The 22,846-nt window shown below is 33.8% G+C and overlaps 1 protein-coding gene across 3 annotated transcripts in view; it reads right to left on the bottom strand.

Annotated features, from left to right (window-relative positions):
* Nucleotides 1-11,881: 11,881 nt before the first annotated feature.
* Nucleotides 11,882-22,846, bottom strand: part of LOC105197111 (odorant receptor 9a) — a 64,376-nt gene continuing 53,411 nt past the window's right edge. For 2 of the 3 annotated variants that reach the window (XM_039450416.1, XM_011163342.3), the window contains one exon: nucleotides 13,433-13,542. In XM_039450416.1, the coding sequence (XP_039306350.1) occupies nucleotides 13,492-13,542 (51 nt within the window). In that variant the 3' untranslated portion in view covers nucleotides 13,433-13,491. Of the gene's footprint in view, nucleotides 12,067-13,304; nucleotides 13,543-22,846 lie in introns of those variants that run through there. The other variant, XR_005574992.1, reaches the window with a different exon arrangement.

Genomic DNA, 22,846 nt, shown 5'->3' with positions numbered 1-22,846 from the left:
AATTTGGCTACGTTCTGTTTCACGTATGATACGCATGATGTATCATTTTATCCTTGTAATTCCCTGAATGTCAAACAAGGACGAATTAATCGATATATCATGCGCATCATGCATGAAACAGAACATAGCCTTTAACACAAATATTATACTTGGTACTTGGAACATGTATTAAATTAAACGACCGGTGTAAATTAGGTTAATACATATCAATAGTAAGAACTTGTATCAATAGTGAGGTAGAGTCTTACGTACCTTTGCATTTTCAGTATTTTCATTTTCAATTTCATATATCTCTTGACCAAATAGCAGAGGCCGTCTACATAGAGTTTCTGTTTATAAATTTTTAATGCTTTTAATACATACGTTCTGTCTGAATGGTTTTTAACCACGACCACGACTATGGTTGTATCGTTGTTTGAGATGGTATGAGTTTGTTGTTTTACCTCGTCCGATTTTTCCTCTGCTACGTAATTCAAATGGATCGATCATGTGCGAAACAAAACACTGCCTTTATTACGAATGGTTGTGAATGACCGTGTTCAGCAAAAATATTCTTCTAGATCATCTAATCAGACTTTCAGATTTAGAAGAATATACCAACAGCGAGCGCTCACTCAACTGTTGAGTCCGCTGAACGCAGTCAATTGCAAAAATCACCAAACAAAGCAAGTTTTTTACCACATCACCAAAAATCATTGAAAATCCCCAAATCTGTTAAAAAATTACTAGCAACGGCAACACTGAAACTAAGCAAATTTTGACTAAACCCATTCAGGATCCCACGTCTCCTGACATCGAGTAAATGTCAGTCACTGAGGCACTTCCAGGCATTCTAATGTCCCTGCCCCCAGTACCGGATGCAGAGTCCGTTTCCTGTGTGGCTTTTCCAGAAGCAACGAGGCAGGCTTCCCATAGAAGCTCAGTCTCTTCAAGAACTTCAAGGAAATCTGCCAGTAAACGAAAAAAAATGGTTTCTTCTTCCGGATACAATGATTTAGACTCGGATTTCAGCTTGCTTGATTCATATTCCATCATGACAAATTCTCAGAAGGCGGCAATTGACCTGAGAATCCAAGACATAGATGGGTTTACCTTTTGTGAGGTGGCCTCTTACGTTATTGAGTGTTTTAACGAGGCGTTGGAAGCCCGCGATAAATGTGAAAATATCAAGGGCCCACTCAAACGAAAAATGAAGGTGGAGATGGGAATGGCCATTGCGGCGATTCGTAGTCTCGCAGCGAGAGCAACCAAAATGATCCCATGCTGCAAAATAAAATTAGAGACCTCCAAAACGAGGTTAAGGAACTCAAAGGGAAGATTGCACGTATTAAAAAGCCTCCTTCTGCGGACGGAATCCGATAGCGCACGGTGCGATAGCCCACCAACCAATCATCTTGACTTATTTAACCAAACCAAATGAAAACTCTAGGCATCGGCCGCTGTGAGTGATGTGCTATCGGTCCCGTGCGCTATTGAGATCCACCCTTCTTCTGTGATCCTCCTACCACTTGATGTTGACATGAAAGGCGCCTCCCCATTGATGAGGCGTTTAGAACCAGCCTTGAAAGACCCTTCAGTCAAGAAAAGAGAATCCCGCCTTATCGCACAGTCTGCTCCATCGGAAAATGAGTCGGATTCTTTAAATCTCAGGGCGTACGGGATTAAACTTATTCTCTCTAAGTCTCTGTTTTTCAGATTTGGAAACAGTAATCTCTCTACAAGGCAACCAACGGAGGAAGCATTCTACGAGAAATTAGGGGGCAATATCGCTAGGTTAGTAAGCACCGCAATTGGCAATTGTTAAGATTCTGGAGGAACTGATTTCTTGCCCTGTGACGAACGGATACAGGGCAAAAACTACCCAACCAATCCAGGTCCACGCCCATCCGGCGTTACCCAGAACAACTTTAAACGCTAATTGTTTGGCCTCTGTGGACTCGTCAGCCTCGGAATCGGATGAGCGACCTGGTTGGTCTACAATAGTAAAAAAAAAAGAGAAGAGGGAAAGCTAAAAATACGGGTGCTGGGCACTCGGCGGACATAATTACAAAAAGCACACGGCAAGACATGCCAATCCCAATGGGAAGTATCGGAGGAGTTGCACCTTCTGGTACAGTACCGCTAGCAAAGGAAAAAAACTGTCTGAAAGGCGTTCCACAGGCGCTGTGGTGACCATCAATGGCCTTACGGACGATTTCTCGTACGCAGAGGCGTTAAAGATGGCTTGGGAAAAAATCTCGCTAGAACAATTAGGAATTGCGGCGGGTCCCGATAGCGCACATCCCGATAGCACACAAACCACTCACAATGGCAGATGCCTAGAGATTTTCCATAGGATGGGTTAGATAAGTCAAGATGATTGGTTGGTGGGCTATCGGGATGTGCGCTATCGGGAATTGGGTACCTCCCTAGGAATTGAGTACCTGAAACTTAGAAAAATCCAAACGGGCGGTTTTTTCATCCAAATTTCCGGTGAGGGGGCCCCTGATGAGGCTGACGCGTTGGCAGAGAAATTGCGTAACATTATTTCACAGGACCAAGTTAGAATTGCTAGACCCTCCAAAAAAGGAGAATGTATGTTCATAGGTTTCGATGAATCCATAGAAGAAAAGGATATAACTTTAGCTGTTTCTCGCGTCGGGAAATGCTCTCCCGCGGAAGTTAGACTGGGATTACCCAGGAACTTAAAAGGAGGTCTAAGATCGGTTTGGGTTCAATGCCCGCTTAACAGTGTTCTGATGTTTACCGAGGCTGGAAAAATCACACTGGAATAGTCTACGGTGAGGATGGAGCGATTGCAGACTAAACCCTTCCAATGTTATAAGTGCCTTGCATCTGGACATGCAAGATAAAAATGTTCGATCCTAGTGGATAGGTCGACATTATGTTTTAACTGTCGTGCAAATAATCATCGTCTCAAGAATTGTAAGTTTCCTCCTAATTGCCTGGTGTGTAGGGAGCGTGGCCTGTAACCATAGGGCAGGCTCTGTGACTTCCCCACCTGTGCAGCTGTACACCCATGGAATTTGATTCTGTCCATGGGAAAATTTTCCAAACTAAAAAGTCGTTATCTTTCTACATACTTAGAGTTTATGATTAATGTAAAGACCAATAAAATCTAGTCGTTACATTAATCATAAACTGCGAGTATGTAGAAAGTGGTGACTTCTCAATTTAGAAAATTTCCCCATGGACAGAATCAAATTCCATGGCTGTACGTACAGTGCGTTGCATTGATGCCTGGGGTACCGATTTTAGGGATCACGTTACTTTCTTAGTTATTTTTACGTTCATAACTGAATTTCGCGCGCAATTACGAATGTATCGTAGTGTTAGTAGTGTTTTGACAGTTAGGCTTGGTTAGGTAACCTCTGTAACCTCAGTTTTGATCGGTGAGATCTCTGAAATATTCCAAAGAAATATATAAAAATAAAGTCAGGTTTAATAAATAAATACACCAAATGTAATTCAAAGAAAGCAGATTAAAGCGAATTAATATAACAGATGAGTATCATTTTGAAAAAGTAAAATTGTTATTATTTGTTAATAAGAAATAATACTTTGTGAGGTGTTTTTCTTATTCACAGGTAAAGCGAAAGTTGGTGAACAAATAAAGAGCAAGGAGAAAGTATTTTGTTTGTAATGTGATTAAACATGACAAATATGAAAACAGAAATACAACTATTATTAAGTTGCTCATTATTTTACTGGTGAACCTTATGTCACTGTCATGCAGCCTATAATGTGCAAATTTTATTAATTTAAATTTAATTATGTGCAATATAATGTGCAAATTTATGTTACAGATTGTGGTGATAATATAGTTATATGGGTTATCTCATTGTTGGTCCTTTATATATTATTCTTAATCTGGAATATTTATATGTTATTCTAAGTCTGGATTTATTGATTAATAAGCTGATACACAAAGCATCGGCAAATATTGAAACAATACTTACTTAAAAACAATACATTCTAACATAATTAGTATTATAAAATTAATATATTAGGAGTATAAATAAGTTTCCGCCGCTTTTTATCAAAAATTGGGCATTTATTGTGAAAGAACGGTACCTAAAGTTTTATTCGAAGTATTGTCCATCGCTAGCCACTACTTTTTTCCATCTTTCTGGCAGCATACGGATACCGCGTCGGAAGAATGCTTTTGAAGCTATCCACAAATCGACCCAATTTTTTGTATCTTCATATAACGTGAAGTGTTGCTCAGACAGGTCATGCGCCATCGATCGAAACAGGTAGTAATCAGAAGAAGCAATGTCTGGTGAATACGGCGGGTGGGGTAAAACTTCCCAATTGAGTGTTTCCAGGTAGGTTTCGACCGGTGCCGCAACATGTGGACGAGTATTATCATGCAGAAGAATAACTTTGTCGTGTCTGGAGTAGTAGTGGACACGTTTTACCTTGAGTACTCGGCTCAATCTCATCAATTGTGTTTGGCAGAGAGCTCCAGTAATGATTTCATTCGGTTTGAGCAACTCATAATACACGACACCAAGCTGATCCCACCAAATACACAACATGAGCTTTTTTTCATGATTGTTCGGCTTGGCTGTCGATCTTGAAGTATGGACAGGTGGTCCCCATGATTTCTTCTTCTTTGGGTTATCGTAGTGGATCCATTTTTCATCACCAGTGACTATACGATGCAAAAAACCCTTTCGTTTATGCCTGGCAAGCAGCATTTCACATGTGAAAAATCGGCGTTTAACGTTTCTCAGCTTCAGTTCATACGGAACCGAGTTTCCTTGTTTTTGAATCATTCCCAATGATTTTAAGCTATGTGAAATTGATGGTTGAGTCACTCCTAATGTAAGTGCAAGTGCTTCTTGCGTTTGGCACGAATCTTCATCTAATAAAGTTTCCAATTCCGCGTCTTCGTACACTTTCGGCCTTCCGCTACGTTTTTTGTCTTCGACGTCAAATTCACCGTTCTTAAACTTGTGAAACCACTCACGGCAACTTCTCTCACTTAAGGCAGCCTCACCATATGCTTCTACAAGCAATTGATGCGCCTCGGTTACAGATTTCTTCAAATTAAAGAAGTAAATCAAAAGCTCCCGCAAATGACGCTTATTTGGCTCAAAACTCGACATTTTTGCACGAAAAAAGATATATGATGCTGATACAAAGTCGCTAATAGCGAATAATTTTAAGGTTATATTGTTGCCAGATGTCCAACCTTACGATGTAATGTTTTACAACAGACAATTTCAACCATAACATACTAGTGGCGCCATTTTTTGTGAAACGGCGGAAACTTATTTATACTTTTAATAATAAAAAATAACTTCTGATTAAAATTTATAAGGTAAAAATGGTATCACACAATGTACACATAACATAAAAAACGCTTATTTTGTCAATCCTGGGGGGGAGGAGGGGGGGCAAAAAAATCTTAAATGCAATATGGGGTCGTGTGAAATCAATTTCGCAATGTGGGAGCACTGAAATAAATTTTAATCGTATTCGTGATCCAAACTTTAAACAAGAATCTAGAAACGAAGAACTGAGAGCACATGCGCTATCGATAAACGGCAGTGCTAAGGTTTTGGGAATAATTCATGCTTTGATTGTGTAATACCATTGTAACTTATAAATTTTAATCAGAAGTTATTTTTCATTAATTACTTTCCGAGTTATGACGCTTGAAAGTTACAGTACATTGTAGATTTCAAGCCTCACTCGGAAAGTACTCACCAAAAATAAACTTTCTTGTAGGGTTTTGGAAAGTTTTTGACACCAGCTATTAGATTCTGGAATCAAAAATAGGGTGTTCCATTAAAAAAAAATTAATGTGATTTCAATGTGACTTTAGCAACGCTATCCAAGATCAAACTGATAAGATCAGTAAATAGATTTTTTGAAACCCTACGACTTTTGTCTGAAATATTTTCTTGTAAAATGCAAGAGAACGGAAATATTTAGGAGTTTCCACATTTTTTATACATCCTGTATATATTTTAATATAGTTATTCAAATTATATCAAATTATTATAGTAATTCAAATCATTCACTACATTTACTCTCATTCATTTGTAATAAAATATCAAACACTCTTTCTGTTAATATTTTTGTAGTTATTTACTCATTTTTACTCAAATATATTTTCAAATTATTTTTATACATAACCATGCGCAATCAATCATTTAAATCCAATCCCACGCCACCGCTCCCAATCATGCTTCCTAATTTAAACAATAAATAATAATAATATATTTTAAAAAATATTAAAAAATCACTGATCACAATAAATATAATTAAATATTCCAAACTAATAAAATAATAATTTTTGTCCTGGACAGAGCTTCGGACTGGTGATAGCAGCCCACAGATATTAAAATATAATATCTAATAAAATAAAAAAGTAATAACAAAAACCTACGTCCGACTCACGCTTGGATGTCACACATATACGAGTATATCGCTGATAGATCAGGAAAATATATGTTTTTGAAGAAAAAGTGAAACATATATAATTAAAGCATTTTATTTATATAAACATATATAAAAATACAGTTTTTTAACTAATTTTTATAAATAAATAGCATTTGAACGTTTTTGTTATATTTGTTTAAATAAGAATACAACTAGAAAAAATCAATATAGTACAATAATTAAATTAAATATAAAAAAATTTTTATTGTTTTATTTTAAATGGTTATTTTAAATAATATTTAAAATAAATTAAAATTTAAACTATTTAAATAAATTTTAAAATAAATAGTAATTTAAATATAATAGTTTAAATGTTAAATAAACACTAAATACACAATAAATAAATATTAAATAAATATTTGAAAACTGTTTATTGAAATAATTTTCTTACACGAGTATTTTATAAAAAATAAATACTTAAAAAATATTAAAACAAAATATTTTTTGAAAATTTATTTCTCAAATGTATAATACAATATAATCATTGACTCAAAGGTTGGTATTCATAATCGACTCGTATTTCAAGACTATTTTAATACATTATTGCTGTTATAGAGTAGTTAACAAATTTAAATCTTTCGTTACATCACGTAACAAAACGTTAATGCAGGTTAGGAAAATGTTTCAAAATTAAAAATGTTGCATATGCTACGTTGCTGCAGTGTTTTTGATTGTGTAAAAGTTAACGTTTCAAAGAAAACGTTGAAGAAACGTAGCAAAATGAATGTTTCACAAATATCGTATCCCACATAGCACGTAATATTGCAGTGATATTACAGCAATATTACTTTTACATTGCAATATTACAAATAAAATATTGCAGAAATATCACGAAATATTACTGTGATATCACAGTAATATCAAAATGTCCGCCAAAACGCATCACAGTAATATTACTGTGATAATTTATAGTAATATTACTGTGATATTTCACAATATTTCTGCGATGTTTATGTGATATTTAAATGATATTGCAAGAAATTAAAGAAATAAATTATTTTAATTTATTTTATTTTTATTGTTATTCTTAATATTATTTTCATATTGTTATATGTAATATATATTAGACATAAAAAAAAATAATTATATTTATTAAAACAGAATACAATAATGTAAACGTAATAAATGTTTAATTTACAAAAAAATATCTCTTTTTCATTTTTGTTAAAAAAGATTCAATTTGAATTATAATTTTAATTTATGTTCAAGATTAAATAACAATACAAAATATTATTAGGAGTATAAATAAGTTTCCGCCGTTTCACAAAAAATGGCGCCACTAGTATGTTATAGTTGAAATTGTTTGTTGTAAAACGTTATATCGTAAGGTTGGACATCTGGCAACAACATAACCTTAAAATATTAGCGATTTTGTATCAGCATCATATATCTTTTTTCGTGCAAAAATGTCGAATTTTGAGCCGAATAAGCGTCATTTGCGGGAGCTTTTGATTTACTTCTTTAATTTGAAGAAATCTGCAGCCGAGGCGCATCAATTGCTTGTAGAAGCATATGGTGAGGCTGCCTTAAGTGAGAGAAGTTGCTGTGAGTGGTTTCACAAGTTTAAGAACGGTGAATTTGACGTCGAAGACAAAGAACGTAGCGGAAGGCCGAAAGTGTACGAAGACGCGGAATTGGAAACATTATTAGATGAAGATTCGTGCCAAACGCAAGAAGCACTTGCACTTACATTAAGAGTGACTCAACCAGCAATTTCACATCGCTTAAAATCATTGGAAATGATTTAAAAACAAGGAAACTGGGTTCCATATGAACTGCAGCCGAGAAACGTTGAACGCCGATTTTTCACATGTGAAATGCTGCTTGCCAGGCATAAACGAAAGGGATTTTTGCATCGTATAGTCACTGGTGATGAAAATTGGATCCACTACGATAACCCAAAGAAGAAGAAATCATGGGGACCACCTGGCCATGCTTCAACGTCGACAGCCAAGCCGAACAATCATGGAAAAAAGCTCATGTTGTGTATTTAGTGGGATCAGCTTGGTGTCGTGTATTATGAGTTGCTCAAACCGAATGAAACCATTACTGGGGCTCTCTACCGAATACAATTGATGAGATTGAGCCGAGTACTCAAGGAAAAACGTGCCCACTACTACTTCAGACACGACAAAGTTATTCTTCTGCATGATAATACTCGTCCACATGTTGCGGCACCGGTCGAAACCTACCTGGAAACATTCAATTGGGAAGTTTTACTCCACCCGTCGTATTCACCAGACATTGCTCCTTCTGATTACTACCTGTTTCGATCGATGGCGCATGGCCTGTCTGAGCAACACTTCACATCATATGAAGATACAAAAAATTGGGTCGATTTGTGGATTGCTTCAAAAGATGAAGCATTCTTCCGACGCGGTATTCGTATGCTGCCAGAAAGATGGGAAAAAGTAGTGGCTAGCGATGGACAATACTTTGAATAAAACATTAGGTACCGTTCTTTCACAATAAATGCCCAATTTTTGATAAAAAACGGCGGAAACTTATTTATACTCCTAATATTTACATGTAAAAATATAAAATTTTATGTGGAACAGCGTTCCACACGTATCCCTTGAAAAAAAAGTTGATAAACTTGTTTCAATAAACTGATTACTGATCAGTAACTGATGATGTTTTATCAGTTAACTGACAAAATATAATCAGTTACTGATTAGTAATCAGTTTATTGAAACAAGTTTATCAACTTTTTTTCCAAGAGACGTCACATTGAGAAAAAAATTAGAACGAGTATTCCGTTTCCAAATTACAACAAGCAACGATTTTCTTTAAAACCTCATTGAAGTGTGAGCTAGTGAGTCGGCCCGGTCGGCCGCAGTGGCGTCTAGATATAACACCTCTGGCTGCACTTGACTCACGAGAAGGTCTCCAGCGGCGCGGCCACCTAGCGGTGGTGCCAGCACTTATTTGTTTGCGTGGAGTCTTATACACACGGCGAGACCGCATAGCGGCTGTGCACGCGCTCGCTTGTTTCGTCGTATGTTGTGACGGTCAGTAACCGAGCCGCAACATTATATACATACATATAATTAATAAACATTGTAAAATTCCTAATTAATGATGGAATATACGAGGTGTGTTCAAAAAGTATCGCGAATTTTGTGTTTTTTCAAAAATTATTTATTTATTCATGAATATCTATTTTGTCCCCTTCAAAGTAATCCCCATGAGATATTATACACTTGTGCCAACGGTTTTTCCAATCTTCGAAGCACTTCAAAAAATCATTTTTTTTATCTTGTTCAGCTCCTCCTTCGATGCCGTCTTTATCTCGTCAAGCGTAGCGTAACGTCGTCCTTTCATGGGCCTCTTCAGTTTAGGGAACAAGAAAAAGTCACAGGGGCCAGATCTGGGGAATACGGTGGCTGCGGCATCATTAGTGTATTGTTTTTGGCCAAAAAGTCGCGCACAAGCAACGATGTGTGAGCAGGGGCGTTATCGTGGTGCAAAAGCCAATTTTTGTTCTTCCACAAATCCGGGCGTTTCTGGCGGATTGCTTCGCGCAAATTGCGCATAACTTGCAGGTAATATTCCTTATTGACCGTTCTACCCTGTGGCAAGAACTCATGATGCACCACGCCCCTGCAATCGAAGAAAACTGTCAGCAAAACTTTCACATTCGACCGAACTTGGCGCGCTTTTTTCGGTCTTGGTTCGTGCGGCAGCTTCCATTGAGATGATTGAGCTTTGGTTTCCACGTCATAACCATAAACCCACGATTCGTCACCAGTTATGACCCTCTGGAGCAAATTTGGGTCGTCGCGGACAGAGTCCAACATCTCATTAGCAATGTTCATGCGATGCTGTTTTTGGTTGCAATTGAGCAATTTTGGTACGAATTTCGCGGCGACCCGTCTCATGCCCAAATCATTGATAAAAATCGAATGGCACGAGCCAATCGATATGTTTAGGTCCTCAGCAACTTCTCTAACGGTGATTCGACGCTTGGCCAATACCATTTTCTCCACTTCATTAATTTTTTCGTCTGTTGTTGAAGTGCTCGGGCGTCCGGCACGCTCTTCGTCGTTCACATCTTCTCGGCCTTCTGAGAACATTTTGTACCACCGATAAACGTTGCTTCGGTCCAAGGTAGCTTCTCCGTATGCCACAGTCAACATTCGGAATGCATCCGCGCACTTAATTTCGTTTTTCACACAAAATTTGATACAGGTTCTTTGATCCATTTTTTTGAATAGGTAAAAATCGAAGACGATCCAAAACACGTGCAAGCAAAGCAGCTGTCAACAATTAAGTGAACATTCAAAATGGCCGAGCTTGTCGGCATAAGTGAGAGACATGAGTACCAACATAACGCCACAAAAAAATCGAAATTCGAATATACGTAACCCGCGAAAATTCAAAATTCGCGATACTTTTTGAACACACCTCGTATATAATCATATTTTTTAATACAGTTAAAAAAAAGTGAAATCTAAAGAAAAATTTGTTGGAAATTTAATATTTTAATTAACTTGAAAAACCTTTTACTGTGGTGTTTAATAGTGTAATCAATATTAATGAATAAACTATTTTACAAAATAATGTACCGAGCAGTAAATATTAAACGACGTAAAAATGTATATTTTTTCAAAAACTTCTAAATATACTTTGAAATATTTATTGCCAAGTGAATAATAAATGTGTATTAACAAAACTTTTTGTAAACATTTTTTTTTTAAATTTCTCATGATAAAAGCTTTTAAAAATTAAAATCGATTTTTGTGCTCCTGTAAAAATTATAAATGACAATAAGACAAATACAAAGGTTTTTCTGTAATTTTTTAATAAAATCATTATTAATCGCGTTGTAAAGCAATAATTAAATTGATAGATTACATAGAAGAGCGTACATTATAGTTTATATATACAGTTTAAGAGATAAACTAAGTAAATATCTAAACTAATAATAAAGTTAATTAATTTTTTTTTAACTTTCACTTTTATTCCACGAAAGGACAAAGACATAATTATTTTATTTGTAAGTTGATTTTTTCAATAGGATACCAAAATTACCAAGAATATTATGGATACTGAAAATATCGAAATTAATCAAAGAGATAGTGACGTTGCATTAATAAGACATAATAAAAACATCATTTGACATTACCTTGTTCTTTGGAATTAAATATTGCAACAATATGTTGCAATGATATCACTGGAATATTTTAATGTTATTATCACTGTATAATATCACAGTAATATTTCTGTGATATCAGTGGAATATTTCAATGTCATTATCACTGTGTAATATCACAGTAATATTTCTGTGATATTTCACAGTAATATGTAATATTTCTGTGATATTATCACAGAAATATTACGTGCTATGTGAGATACGTTGAGGTAATGTTTTTAAGGGAGGAAGGTTATGTAATCGGCTGAAAAAAAACTGATTTTCATAAATTTTTTGCAGTACAAGACTTTTAATGAACTGTCCATAACTTTTCTTATATATTTCTTATAATTCGTAGATTTGTTAAATCAAATTTTTTTCTAGTTTAAATATGACGGCGTAATGTCGCTTGCTTTCCAATTTCTGGTTTTTGAGAAGGTCAAATGGCATGCAATGTGGAATTTTTTTATTTCATTCTGAAATAAAAAAGTGAACAGATCTGTCTTTTTGATAAAATTGCATACCGGAAGAACTAAACTCTGATAGTAAAAAGTATTAAAATAAAAATTTTATGCAGTTTATGAAAAGAATGTCAAATTTTCCCATAAAATTTTTATTTTTATCATGTGAAAAAAATAATTTAGATAGTTATTCTTGTGAGTTTTATTAGTTTTTTTGGTGAAAAATTTAGTGAAAAATAAAAATGCACCGTTTTAGCTATATGGATTAAATATTTTTAGAGTTATATTGCACGCCGTTTTGAAAGAAGTAGTTTCGAGAAAAACGCGTTCAAAGTTTGAAACGCGCGTGACTATCTATTGGGTGCGCACGTATAAACTTGTCTGTAGGATCGTTAATATGTTGATCTCCAATATGAGGACTTAAAATTTGAATTCTTGAAATGTTTTAATACACACACACACACACACGCACGCACGCACACACACATATACAATAAAAAAAATCAATTTTTACATGACCTTCTTCCCTTAAAGTTGCAAAGAATACGGTTTATACAAAACGTTGCGTCACAAAACGTTTATTTTGTGACATTCCGAAATGTCACATTTAAGGTAAAAATGCAATATTTCTGACACGTTCCATGAACTAACGCAATTAAAACGTTACTTTTAACCTGTGATGGTCACACGGGGCTGAAAGACCCCACGTATCCTTCTTCTAACTTTAAAACAGATCATTCAAAATCGAACAACCTTCTGTGAAACTAATTTTTATCTGAATGTATACTTTCTTGAGAAAATACTCCTAAATTTTTGTTGAATTATCTCAAAAATTAAAAATTATATGAATATTTTTGTAAAAAAGTCAAATTTTGCAATTTTTTTTTATTTGAATTTATTCATTATGTTAAATATATTTAAAAGTATATTATCTTGAGAATATACCCTAAATTTTTGTTGAATTATTTTAAAAATTAAAAATTTTATGAATATTTTTGTAAAAAAGTTAAATTTTGCAGTTTTTTTTATTTGAATTTTTTTCACTATGTTAAATTCTAATTAAACAAGAAAAATTATTAGATGATAAAGAATAGACCTCAAGGTATGTCCAGTAAAATTTTGCGACGAAATATCAAAAAACTAGCAAATGGCGACTGATTTTGTGCAGGGGGGTCAGTAGTCCAGTGGACTATTATGTTATTATTTGGAAGTGTGACCATTACGGGTTAAACGTTACAGGATCTGTTACTTACCTATACATATAAAACGTTACAAATTCACTAAATTAGGGTCAAAATGTAACGTTCCCTGAAGGTTTCATGTTAAGTGGGTCATATCTCTTAATTTTAAACTTCTTCTCAGTCAAAACAGTACAATGAACTATTTATATCTTATAATAATGTATTTTAGATTTTAAAACGTAATACCAATGTAAATAAACTATTGCATCGAACGCAACATTGTGAAATATGACACTGATGTACGTACAATCTAGAAAAACAATAAATGTTATTAAAATTGCAACGTTTAAATAATATTTATATTTTGATATAAATTGTATAAATGTAATCTCGTTTTTCTATAATTAATTTTGTTTTTCTTTTTTAAATCAGCTATATACCCAGACAGCACGCATGTTCAGAATTGGAGCGTAAGAATGTTTTAAACATATTATTAATATTAATAATATTTTATTATTTCGCAAAACATGTATTAAACAAAATCTGTGCTTATTCCTTTGGAAAAAAATTAATCAAAAAGCTTATTGTTAGCTAAAACTAAAATTTACTAAAATTTTTTTGTAATTATTCTACATTTTTGAACTCAGCCAAATTTCAATACGGTAGAAAGGGATATTTTGCATATTGGACGTTTTGTACAATTCTAATTTTTCTAGACGGTGTAGTAGATAGAATGTTGCCATTTTAGTATGTTATTTGTCATTCGAATACGCATTAGACTACGACAGTAAACGGATATCCTGAAAACATCCATAACACGTCCTTGAATATTGGGGACATCCATGAAACATCCATTTTAGATCCTTTGGATATTTTATAAGCCTCCATGGGATTTCTATTTATAAAATTGGTGGATATGTGAACAATCTCTAGCATGTTCACAGGATATTCGATGGACATGTAAAAGGAGTATTCACATTTTTCATTTATAGCATAATAGGATAATTTTTTAATTTTATTTCTTCGTTAGGCTTTGTAACAACAATTGTTGTTTCCGATCTTTGACAGTGCCTCTGTGAGATTGCCATTTTCCTACAGCTGAGCGCGTTATCCAGTGAGAAATGTTAATGAATTCGACGTCGAATCAACATTAAAATGATGATTTCGAATCAACATTGAAATCATTGCAATCATCACCACCTACGTCTACGTCATCGAAAAATTCTCACAAATGAAACAATAATATACTAAGAAAAGTTTCAGTCGATTTGGAAGTAGGTATGTATTCTGTATACGCTTTTTCCTTAACGATAGTTGTCGGTGTCGTTGTGCAGTTTTTTGCTATGTAAAATATCTGCGCAACAACACTGACGACTATCATTAAGAATAAAAAGTGTATGTACAGAATACATATCCACCTTCAAATCGGTCAAAATCTTTCTTAATATTGTTTCGTGTGTGAAAGCTATGCTTTTTGGCAATGTAGCTAGATTAAATGGTGATAATTGCCAGTGTGCTCAAAAGTGAAAAAACGGTAGCCTTGCAGAAGCATCACCAATACTAAACACTCTTCGACGCTGTGGAAGACCCGGGAACAAACTTTTGTGGTCAATTATCAAATTTGGGAATTAATCCTCAAAGTTTGGATGTTATTTTGAGAGGGACGGGTAAAACTTTATAAAAGGAAAGCAGTCTCTGACGACCTTGACCTTTTGACATATGTTATAGAGGCAAAGATACTAGACAACTTTTCCTTATAAATTAATCGGCGCTCTTGTACAGTTTTTGAGATATATTATACTTGGTAGAAGAAAAAAACAATTTTTCTAAATTCTTTCAGAAAAATATTCATTTTACAAAAAATGTGTCAAACAAAAAATAAAGCTTGTAATATAAGCTGTATAAAAAAGATGGGAGGGTCCCAGATGCGCACGGACCCAATCGGACACCACCAATCACGTAATCTAATCTAATCCAACCAACGGAAATACTCTAGGCATCGGCCGCTATAATTGGTGGTGTCCAATTGGGTTTGTGCGCATCTGGGACCCTCCCAAAAAGATTATCTACATATTTTACTTACAGAACCTCTTGAAGTGTCACACCCCGATTTTAATAAAACTTTACACACATTTAGGTAACATAATTAGATGATTCTAGAAGCTTTCAGTTGCTACCCAAATTCGGTTTCAAGGAGTGAAATCATCTCTTAAATGTATAGCGGTTTTCAGCTTTTTTTGTTATACCTTGGAAACTATTCAAGATATTAAAAAATATTTTATACAAAAGATTTACAATAAAATTACCTCTATTCAGTCACGTTAATAACATTTTTAAAAAATAATTATTAAAAAAATTTTTTTTAATAATTGTTTAAAAAATTATTCTAAAAAAATATTATTGACGTGAATAAAGATAATTTTATTGTAAAACTTTTGTATAAAACATTTTTTTATATTTTGAATGGTTATCGAGACACAGAGGAAAAAACTAAAAATAGCTTTACACATGAGGACTGATTTCACCCCTTGAAACCGTATATTGGCAGCAACTGATATTTTTTACAATCATTTAATTATGTTACCTAAATGTATATAAAGTTTCATTAAAATCGGGTTGTGACACTTTGTTTCTTGGCAATAAAACTTTTAAAAAAGTATTTATTATTACAAAATGATAAAGTGTTATCATTTCAACACCATCTTTGATGAGGTAGATTAACATAGCGCGCTTTTTTTGTAGCGGTTTTTCTTGTAGGTCTAATCCACTCTCTATTCTATTTTCTATTTTTTAATGCATTTTTTAATTTTTTAAATGCCGTTCTCACTCTATTAAAAGATACAATATATTATTATTACATAAAAATTCATCTAACTTTTATATGACAAAATATCTTGTACGCTTTAATACTATAAGATAATAAAATTTTTTAATTTTAAATCTGCACGAATTTTGATATTTCCATGATATTAAGATGAATTACCGTGCCATATATTTCTTATAACGTATAAGCACATTTTTTATTATAAACAGCAACAAATTTATTATATTGATTATTTTATAGTATAACTAATTGCAAATTTTGCTATTAATACTAACGTGATGATTATATGACAAAATGTTTGCAATCATGATATTCTTTGAAATAATGCTGCATACAAACATATTTCTTGCACCAGGAACATCGTATTATAGCAGGTGCATCACATATGGAGCAGAGTGGTATTTCTTGAATATTCTTTCCAGAGAAACAAAAACATCTACTGGATTTTCAAAATGTGGCAGCCGTTTCTCGATGTATCCATTTTTAATCCAGGCATATTTAAAAAGATTATGAAATCGCGGAGAAGATAGCTGTATATGCATTAAAGATTGCAATTTGATGATATTATTTCTCAAATGTAAATTAATATTATAATTTAATAACATAACGCGATCATTAAATGTTCTCACAAAGTTTATCCATATTCTAAATCCATAAACATCCAGTAGATTTTTGTTTTTCTGAAAAGGATATTCAAGAAATACTACTCTGCTCCTTATGTGATGCACCTGCTATAATACGATGTTTCAAGTGCAAGAAATACTTTTGTATGCAGCATTTTTTTTTGAAGAATATCATAATTGCTAACACTTTGTCATATAATCATCATGTTAGTATTAATAGCAAGATTTACAATTAGTTATAAAATAATCAATATAATAAATACATTCATTACTGTTTATAATAAAAAAATGTGCTTAAAAATGTATATTACAGGAAATATATGGTACGATAATTCATCTTAATATCATGGAAAGATCGAAATTCATGCAGATTTAAAATAAAAAGATTTTTATTATTTTATAGTATTATAACATACAAAATATTTTGTCATATAAAAATTGGGTGAATTTTTATGTAATAATAATATATCTTTTAAAAGAGTGAAAACGGTATTTGAAAAATTAAAAAATGCATTTGTTGTGCCCCGGTGATGGCTCCAGGGACGTCGGTAGGTATATCGAGATCTTTTCAGCGCCTTAGGAGTTAGGACTCGTAGGAAGGGCCGCTCGGTGATCAAAGATACAACACTAGCTCGTTCCAACGTTAAATAATGTCTTTTCTTCAGTATTGCCCTTGTTACACTTGTAGTATGAATATATATATATATATATATATATATATATATATATATATGTCGCTTGATTGCTTGCTTTTCTCGGACGGCCCGGTATATATAGGTCGGCTGTTATCTCCGGATTGTGTTACAAGCTCGACGTGTAAGTCACGCACGGCGAGTAACACACCGGACAGCTGTTTGTCAAACTCTTCCGTCGCTTTCCGATTTTGTCGCGACATTTATACGGAAATTCGTCGTTTGGTTCGGCCAATCGTGTTCCTTGCGGCATGCAGCTCCCACGCTTAGTCGAAATCCGAATACCGGAAAGCGACTCAGCATTAGCTGGCGCGGCGCGATGGTGTTGCGGGCCGGAAGCCCGACAGACCATCAGCGTCTTTCGATATTTCTAGCGTATGCGGAATTCGAGTCCGCTACGCGTATGCATAGCAATAGGAATCTTAATTTCCTGTTGCTATGCGTGTAATTAACGTAGTTGTACAGGGTACAACACATTAAAAAATAGAGAATGGAATAAAGAGTGGATTAGGCCTACGGTGAAAATCACTATAAAAAAAGCGCGCCATGCTAATTTACCTCATAAAAGGTAGTGTGGAAATGATAGCACTTTATCATTTTGTTAATAATAAATATTTTTTAAAAAGTTCTAAAAGTTTTTATGCTAAGAAACAAGGTACCCGATTTTAATGAAACTTTACATACATTTAGGTAACATAATGAGATGATTTTAGAAAATATTAGTTACTGCCAATATACGGTTTTAAGGGAGCATATACACCCAGGAAAGATGTATATAAGAATAATAAAAGAAATCGATTTTTTGATTATTACATATTTATAATGTTTAATATTTCAAGAATGTCTGGTGAAAATTTCAAATCAAAATTCCGAAAAATGATGAAGTAGTAGCCCTGATAGCACATTGGCGCGCCTCATCGCGCCGCGCGCCACTGAGATATCGTGGTTGGACCACGGCTCCTCCCTTCGATTTCGTGTCTAATATCTCAGTAAAGACGCATTATTGGAGTGCTGTGTTGGTGGCTATATTCAAAATAGCAATAAAAGTTTTAACAATATAATTTGGAAAATAGCCTCACAAACAATGCACAGCGGTGCTATTACAATAGAAATTGCTGCAGACACAGCTGCTTGCATATTCAACGATGGTATAACTTCAATATTACGAATAATGAGCATTATGGGCATTTTTCTCGGACCTAATGCATACCAATATGCTATGCGCGAAGATGATCGCCGCAAAGCGCAAGCCGAAGTATGCGCACAGGAACAGACAAAAGAAGCGCGAATACGTCGCCGACAACAAAATTTAGACGATATGTGCATCGTATCTACTGCAGAGAACTTGTATTATGGCCCTGGAATTGATGCCTCTGTGTAATTAAAAAAAATTTCACGTTTTCTTAACAAAAACATATGTTGAATATTCAAACGCGTTTTTCTCGAAACGACATTTTTCAAACTGGTACCAGAAATATCTCGACAACCACTGATCCGATTTGCTTGAAATTTATACTGGTTATTCTACACATGATTATTTATCGCGAATTGGAGAGATTTTTTTTAAACCTCTTGGTTTTATGGGGGAAGCGAGAAAACGAACAAATTTAGTCTTAAAAATCACAACTTTAAGCTTAAACGCCCGCCATTTTGTCAACAATTGATATTTTTGAAATTGGCCCCGATACGCCAAAGATATTATTATATATTTTAAGATTCCATAAACATTTTTTGTTTCAGTTGATTTTTGGCGAAAGTACACTTGGTACCGTTTTGGACCATTTTTTCAGTGCTACCTTTCCACCATATCTCTGTCATTTTGCGTAATTTCTTAATAAAAAAAATCATGAAATTTCTTTAATATATATTTTTTTAACTAAAAAAAAATCCAATTGGTAACTTCAACAGTTTCTAAAAAAAAATTCCAGAAAGTTGCCATTTCTTTTGGCCTCTTGGGTATACTATATGCCCCCTTAAGGAAATCAGTCCTCATGTGTAAAGCGATTTTTAGCTTTTCCCTCTATATTTCAATAACCATTTAAAATATAAAAAATGTTTTATATAAAAGTTTTACAATAAAATTATCTTTATTTATTCACGTCAATAATATTTTTTTGAATAATTTTTTAAACAATTATTAAAAAAAATTTTTTTAATAATTATTTTTTAAAAATGTTATTAACGTGACAGAAGTAATTTTATTGTAAATTTTTTGTATAAAACATTTTTTGATATTTTGAATAGTTTTCAAGGTATAACAAAAAAAGCTGAAAACCGCTATACACATAAGGGATGATTTCACTTCTTAAAATCAAATTTGGGCAGCAATTGAAAGCTTCTAAAATCATCTAATTATTTTACGTAAATGTGTGTAAAGTTTCATTAAAATCTGGGTGTGACACTTTAAAAGGTTTTCTTGTTAGCTTCAATACTTTAGTCGTTATAGTAGAAAAACTATTTTAAAATAATTTTTTTTTATTTTTAGTAGTTTTGCGTAAAAAATAGACGCTTAGGCGGATGAGGGGCTTTGCCCTTCCCCCGCACCCCCTCCTCGTATTTTTCCTTTCTTTTATAGTTGGAAAACGCCTTTATGGGTCCCCGCGCTTGTGAGGACAGGACGCGGGGTATGTGAGACTCACCGACTTAAAATTGGCCGGTATACCCACTAAAACCCAACTTTTTCCGGCGTCTGAGCTCGGGACGGACCACGGGATCGGGTTAACATGCACCGCAATCCATCCTAACCCAAACGAGTCCCCGCTCGAGAGCAGAGACTCCCCTCCGGAATTCTGGTATTTTTCCTAATCCAACCTACCCCGTCTCAGTCGGTCCACTAATAACGGTGTGGATGCGAGAGGGGGTGGACCATCAGGCTCAAATAATGAGTTGTATATATCCATATGGAGTGGAGTCCCTCCGCCGCCCAAACAGCTACTTTTCACGCAAAACTATTGAAAAATAGTGAAAAACTTTAAAACAGTTTTTCTACTATAACTAACGTATTGAAGTTAGGTAAAATATATATAAGTTTATTACGAGCTTTATTTTTTGTTTGACACATTTTTTTGTAAAATGAATATTTTTTGAAATAATTAAGAAAAACTGTTTTTTCTTTCTACCAAGTATATTTCAGAAATTATACAAGAGCGCTGATTAATTTATAAGAAAAAATTGTCCACGGTCCTCTCCTTGATAACATATATCAAGGTCAAGGTTTTCGTGTGAGTAAAAAATAAATCTTTATTATACTTTTACAAAAAGAAATTTGGGTGTCTCTTAGACAATGATTTGCTTGCAATTAACTAACGAGGGGCGCGTCGCGCGCGTGTAAAGATTCGGCCACGAGAGTCGTATATGAAAGCAGGAACGGTTACTCTCGAATGCGAGAACCAGTCTCAACAGGATGAAACCGATAAACACCGACTTGCAATTATCCTAGCCTCAGCGCCGTCGGGACAGAAAGCGAAATTGCTAGATTCACGATTACGCGCTGACGCGCTGTTGCGCCGGATCTCCGCCAGCCAAATAGCTTACTTTACCCGCAAGTTGTTCTGAAAAAAGTGAGAAAGGAGAATTTAATTCGCCTAAAATCAAGCTTTTTTTCTTTTTTCTCACTTTAACCTATTCTCAGGCTGCATTCCCATTTCGTCTCATTGTCAGAGCAGTATCCAGTGTAAGCCATTTTGCTGGATATTGCACTGGAGAAGCGTTCCCAAATTACTGGACTGGCTAGTGGTTAGTAACAGCAGAGATCCTCACTGACAGTTTTATACATACACGTATTAGCTCATAACCTAAATAAAACTGTTATTTAATATGTAAATAGTGTTGAAGCGATCATTGCTAGTAAAATTATTATATTGATAAGTAAATATTTTAATTGGCAATGTATCAATAAGTGTTAGCATTATTTTCAAATATTATAACGATGATTATACCGATTACTTGTTTGTATACTCTACTGTAAATTTGGTATGTAAATCATATATCAATAGTATACGAATGACATATGAATCATATATGATCGTATAAGAATTATATGCAAATTTTATACGAATCATATGCAATCACATGCTAATTGCATGATTAGACATATGAGTGACCTAGTTCACACCGTGCGGCCTGCCCTATGCACTAACCTATACTCTGACCTAAAGTAAGTCACTACTGAGATGTTTACAACGTTTAGACCTATGGCTGCCTTAGGCCCTAATATAAGTAGCCTTACTTATCATGTTAATACCATCTATTGACAGATAAACAAGACAAAATTTACAACTTCTAAGTAACTTCACATTTAAAAACAATAAATTATTGTTTATTGTATAGATTGTATATAATTATAGTACATAATTTTATTTTTTCAATGCGTACTGAAAAAATAAAATTATGTACAATAATTATATACAATAAACAATTATATACAGGGTGAGCCATTTGAATCTATCACCCCAAATATTTCCTTGGATTTTACAAGAAAATGTTTCAGACAAAAGTTGTATGGTTTTAAGGGGGTCATAAGATGGTGTCATTAATTTGACCTTGAATAGTTGCTTGAAGGTCACGTGAAAGACACCTCCAATTTTTTTAATGGGACTACCTACTTTTTCTTACATATTCTTGTAGTTTATCTTGAGACCTTTCCAAAACACTACAAGAAAGTTTATTTTCGTTGAGTACTTTTTGAGTTGTGAGTCTTGAAAGCTACGGTGTACTGTAACTTTTAAGCGTCACAACTCGGAAAGTACTTAACAAAAATAAACTTTTTTGTAGTGCTTTGAAAAAAACTCGAAATAAACTACAAAAATATGCAATAAGAGATACAATGTTAGAGTATCGGTAGTTCCCTAATTAAAGGGTATCAGTACTTCCCTAACATTCTATATTTTTTTATTGCATTTTCTTGTAGTCAATTTCGAGAGCTTTCCAAAACACTATAAATAAGTTTATTTTTGTTAAAGATTTTTCCAGTTATGACGCTTGAAAGTTACAGTACAACGTAACTTTGAAGCCTCACAATTCAAAAAGTACTCAACAAAAATGACCTTTCTTATAATGTTTTGGAAAGGTCTCGAAATAATCTATAAGAATATGTAATAAAATGTAGGTAGTCCCATTAAAAAAATTGAAGGTGTCCTTCACGTGGCCTTCAAGCAACTATTCAAGGTCAAATTAATGACACCATCTTATGATCCCCTTGAAACCATACAACTTTTGTCTGAAACATTTTCTTGTAAAATGCAAGGAAACGGAAATATTTGGGGTGATAGATTCAAATGGCTCACCCTGTACAATAATTTATTGTTTTTAAATGTGAAGTTATACAAAGAAATAATCGATATAATCGTCACTATAATATTTGAAGAAAACACTTATTAATAACACTTATTGATACATTGCCAATTGAAATATTTACTTACCGATATAATAATTTTTACAATGATCAACACTATTTACATATTAACTAACAGTTTT

Source organism: Solenopsis invicta, chromosome 6 (genome assembly GCF_016802725.1).
Source record: "Solenopsis invicta isolate M01_SB chromosome 6, UNIL_Sinv_3.0, whole genome shotgun sequence".
Classification (NCBI taxonomy): domain Eukaryota; kingdom Metazoa; phylum Arthropoda; class Insecta; order Hymenoptera; family Formicidae; genus Solenopsis; species Solenopsis invicta.
This window is presented reverse-complemented; position numbering and strand designations above follow the sequence as displayed.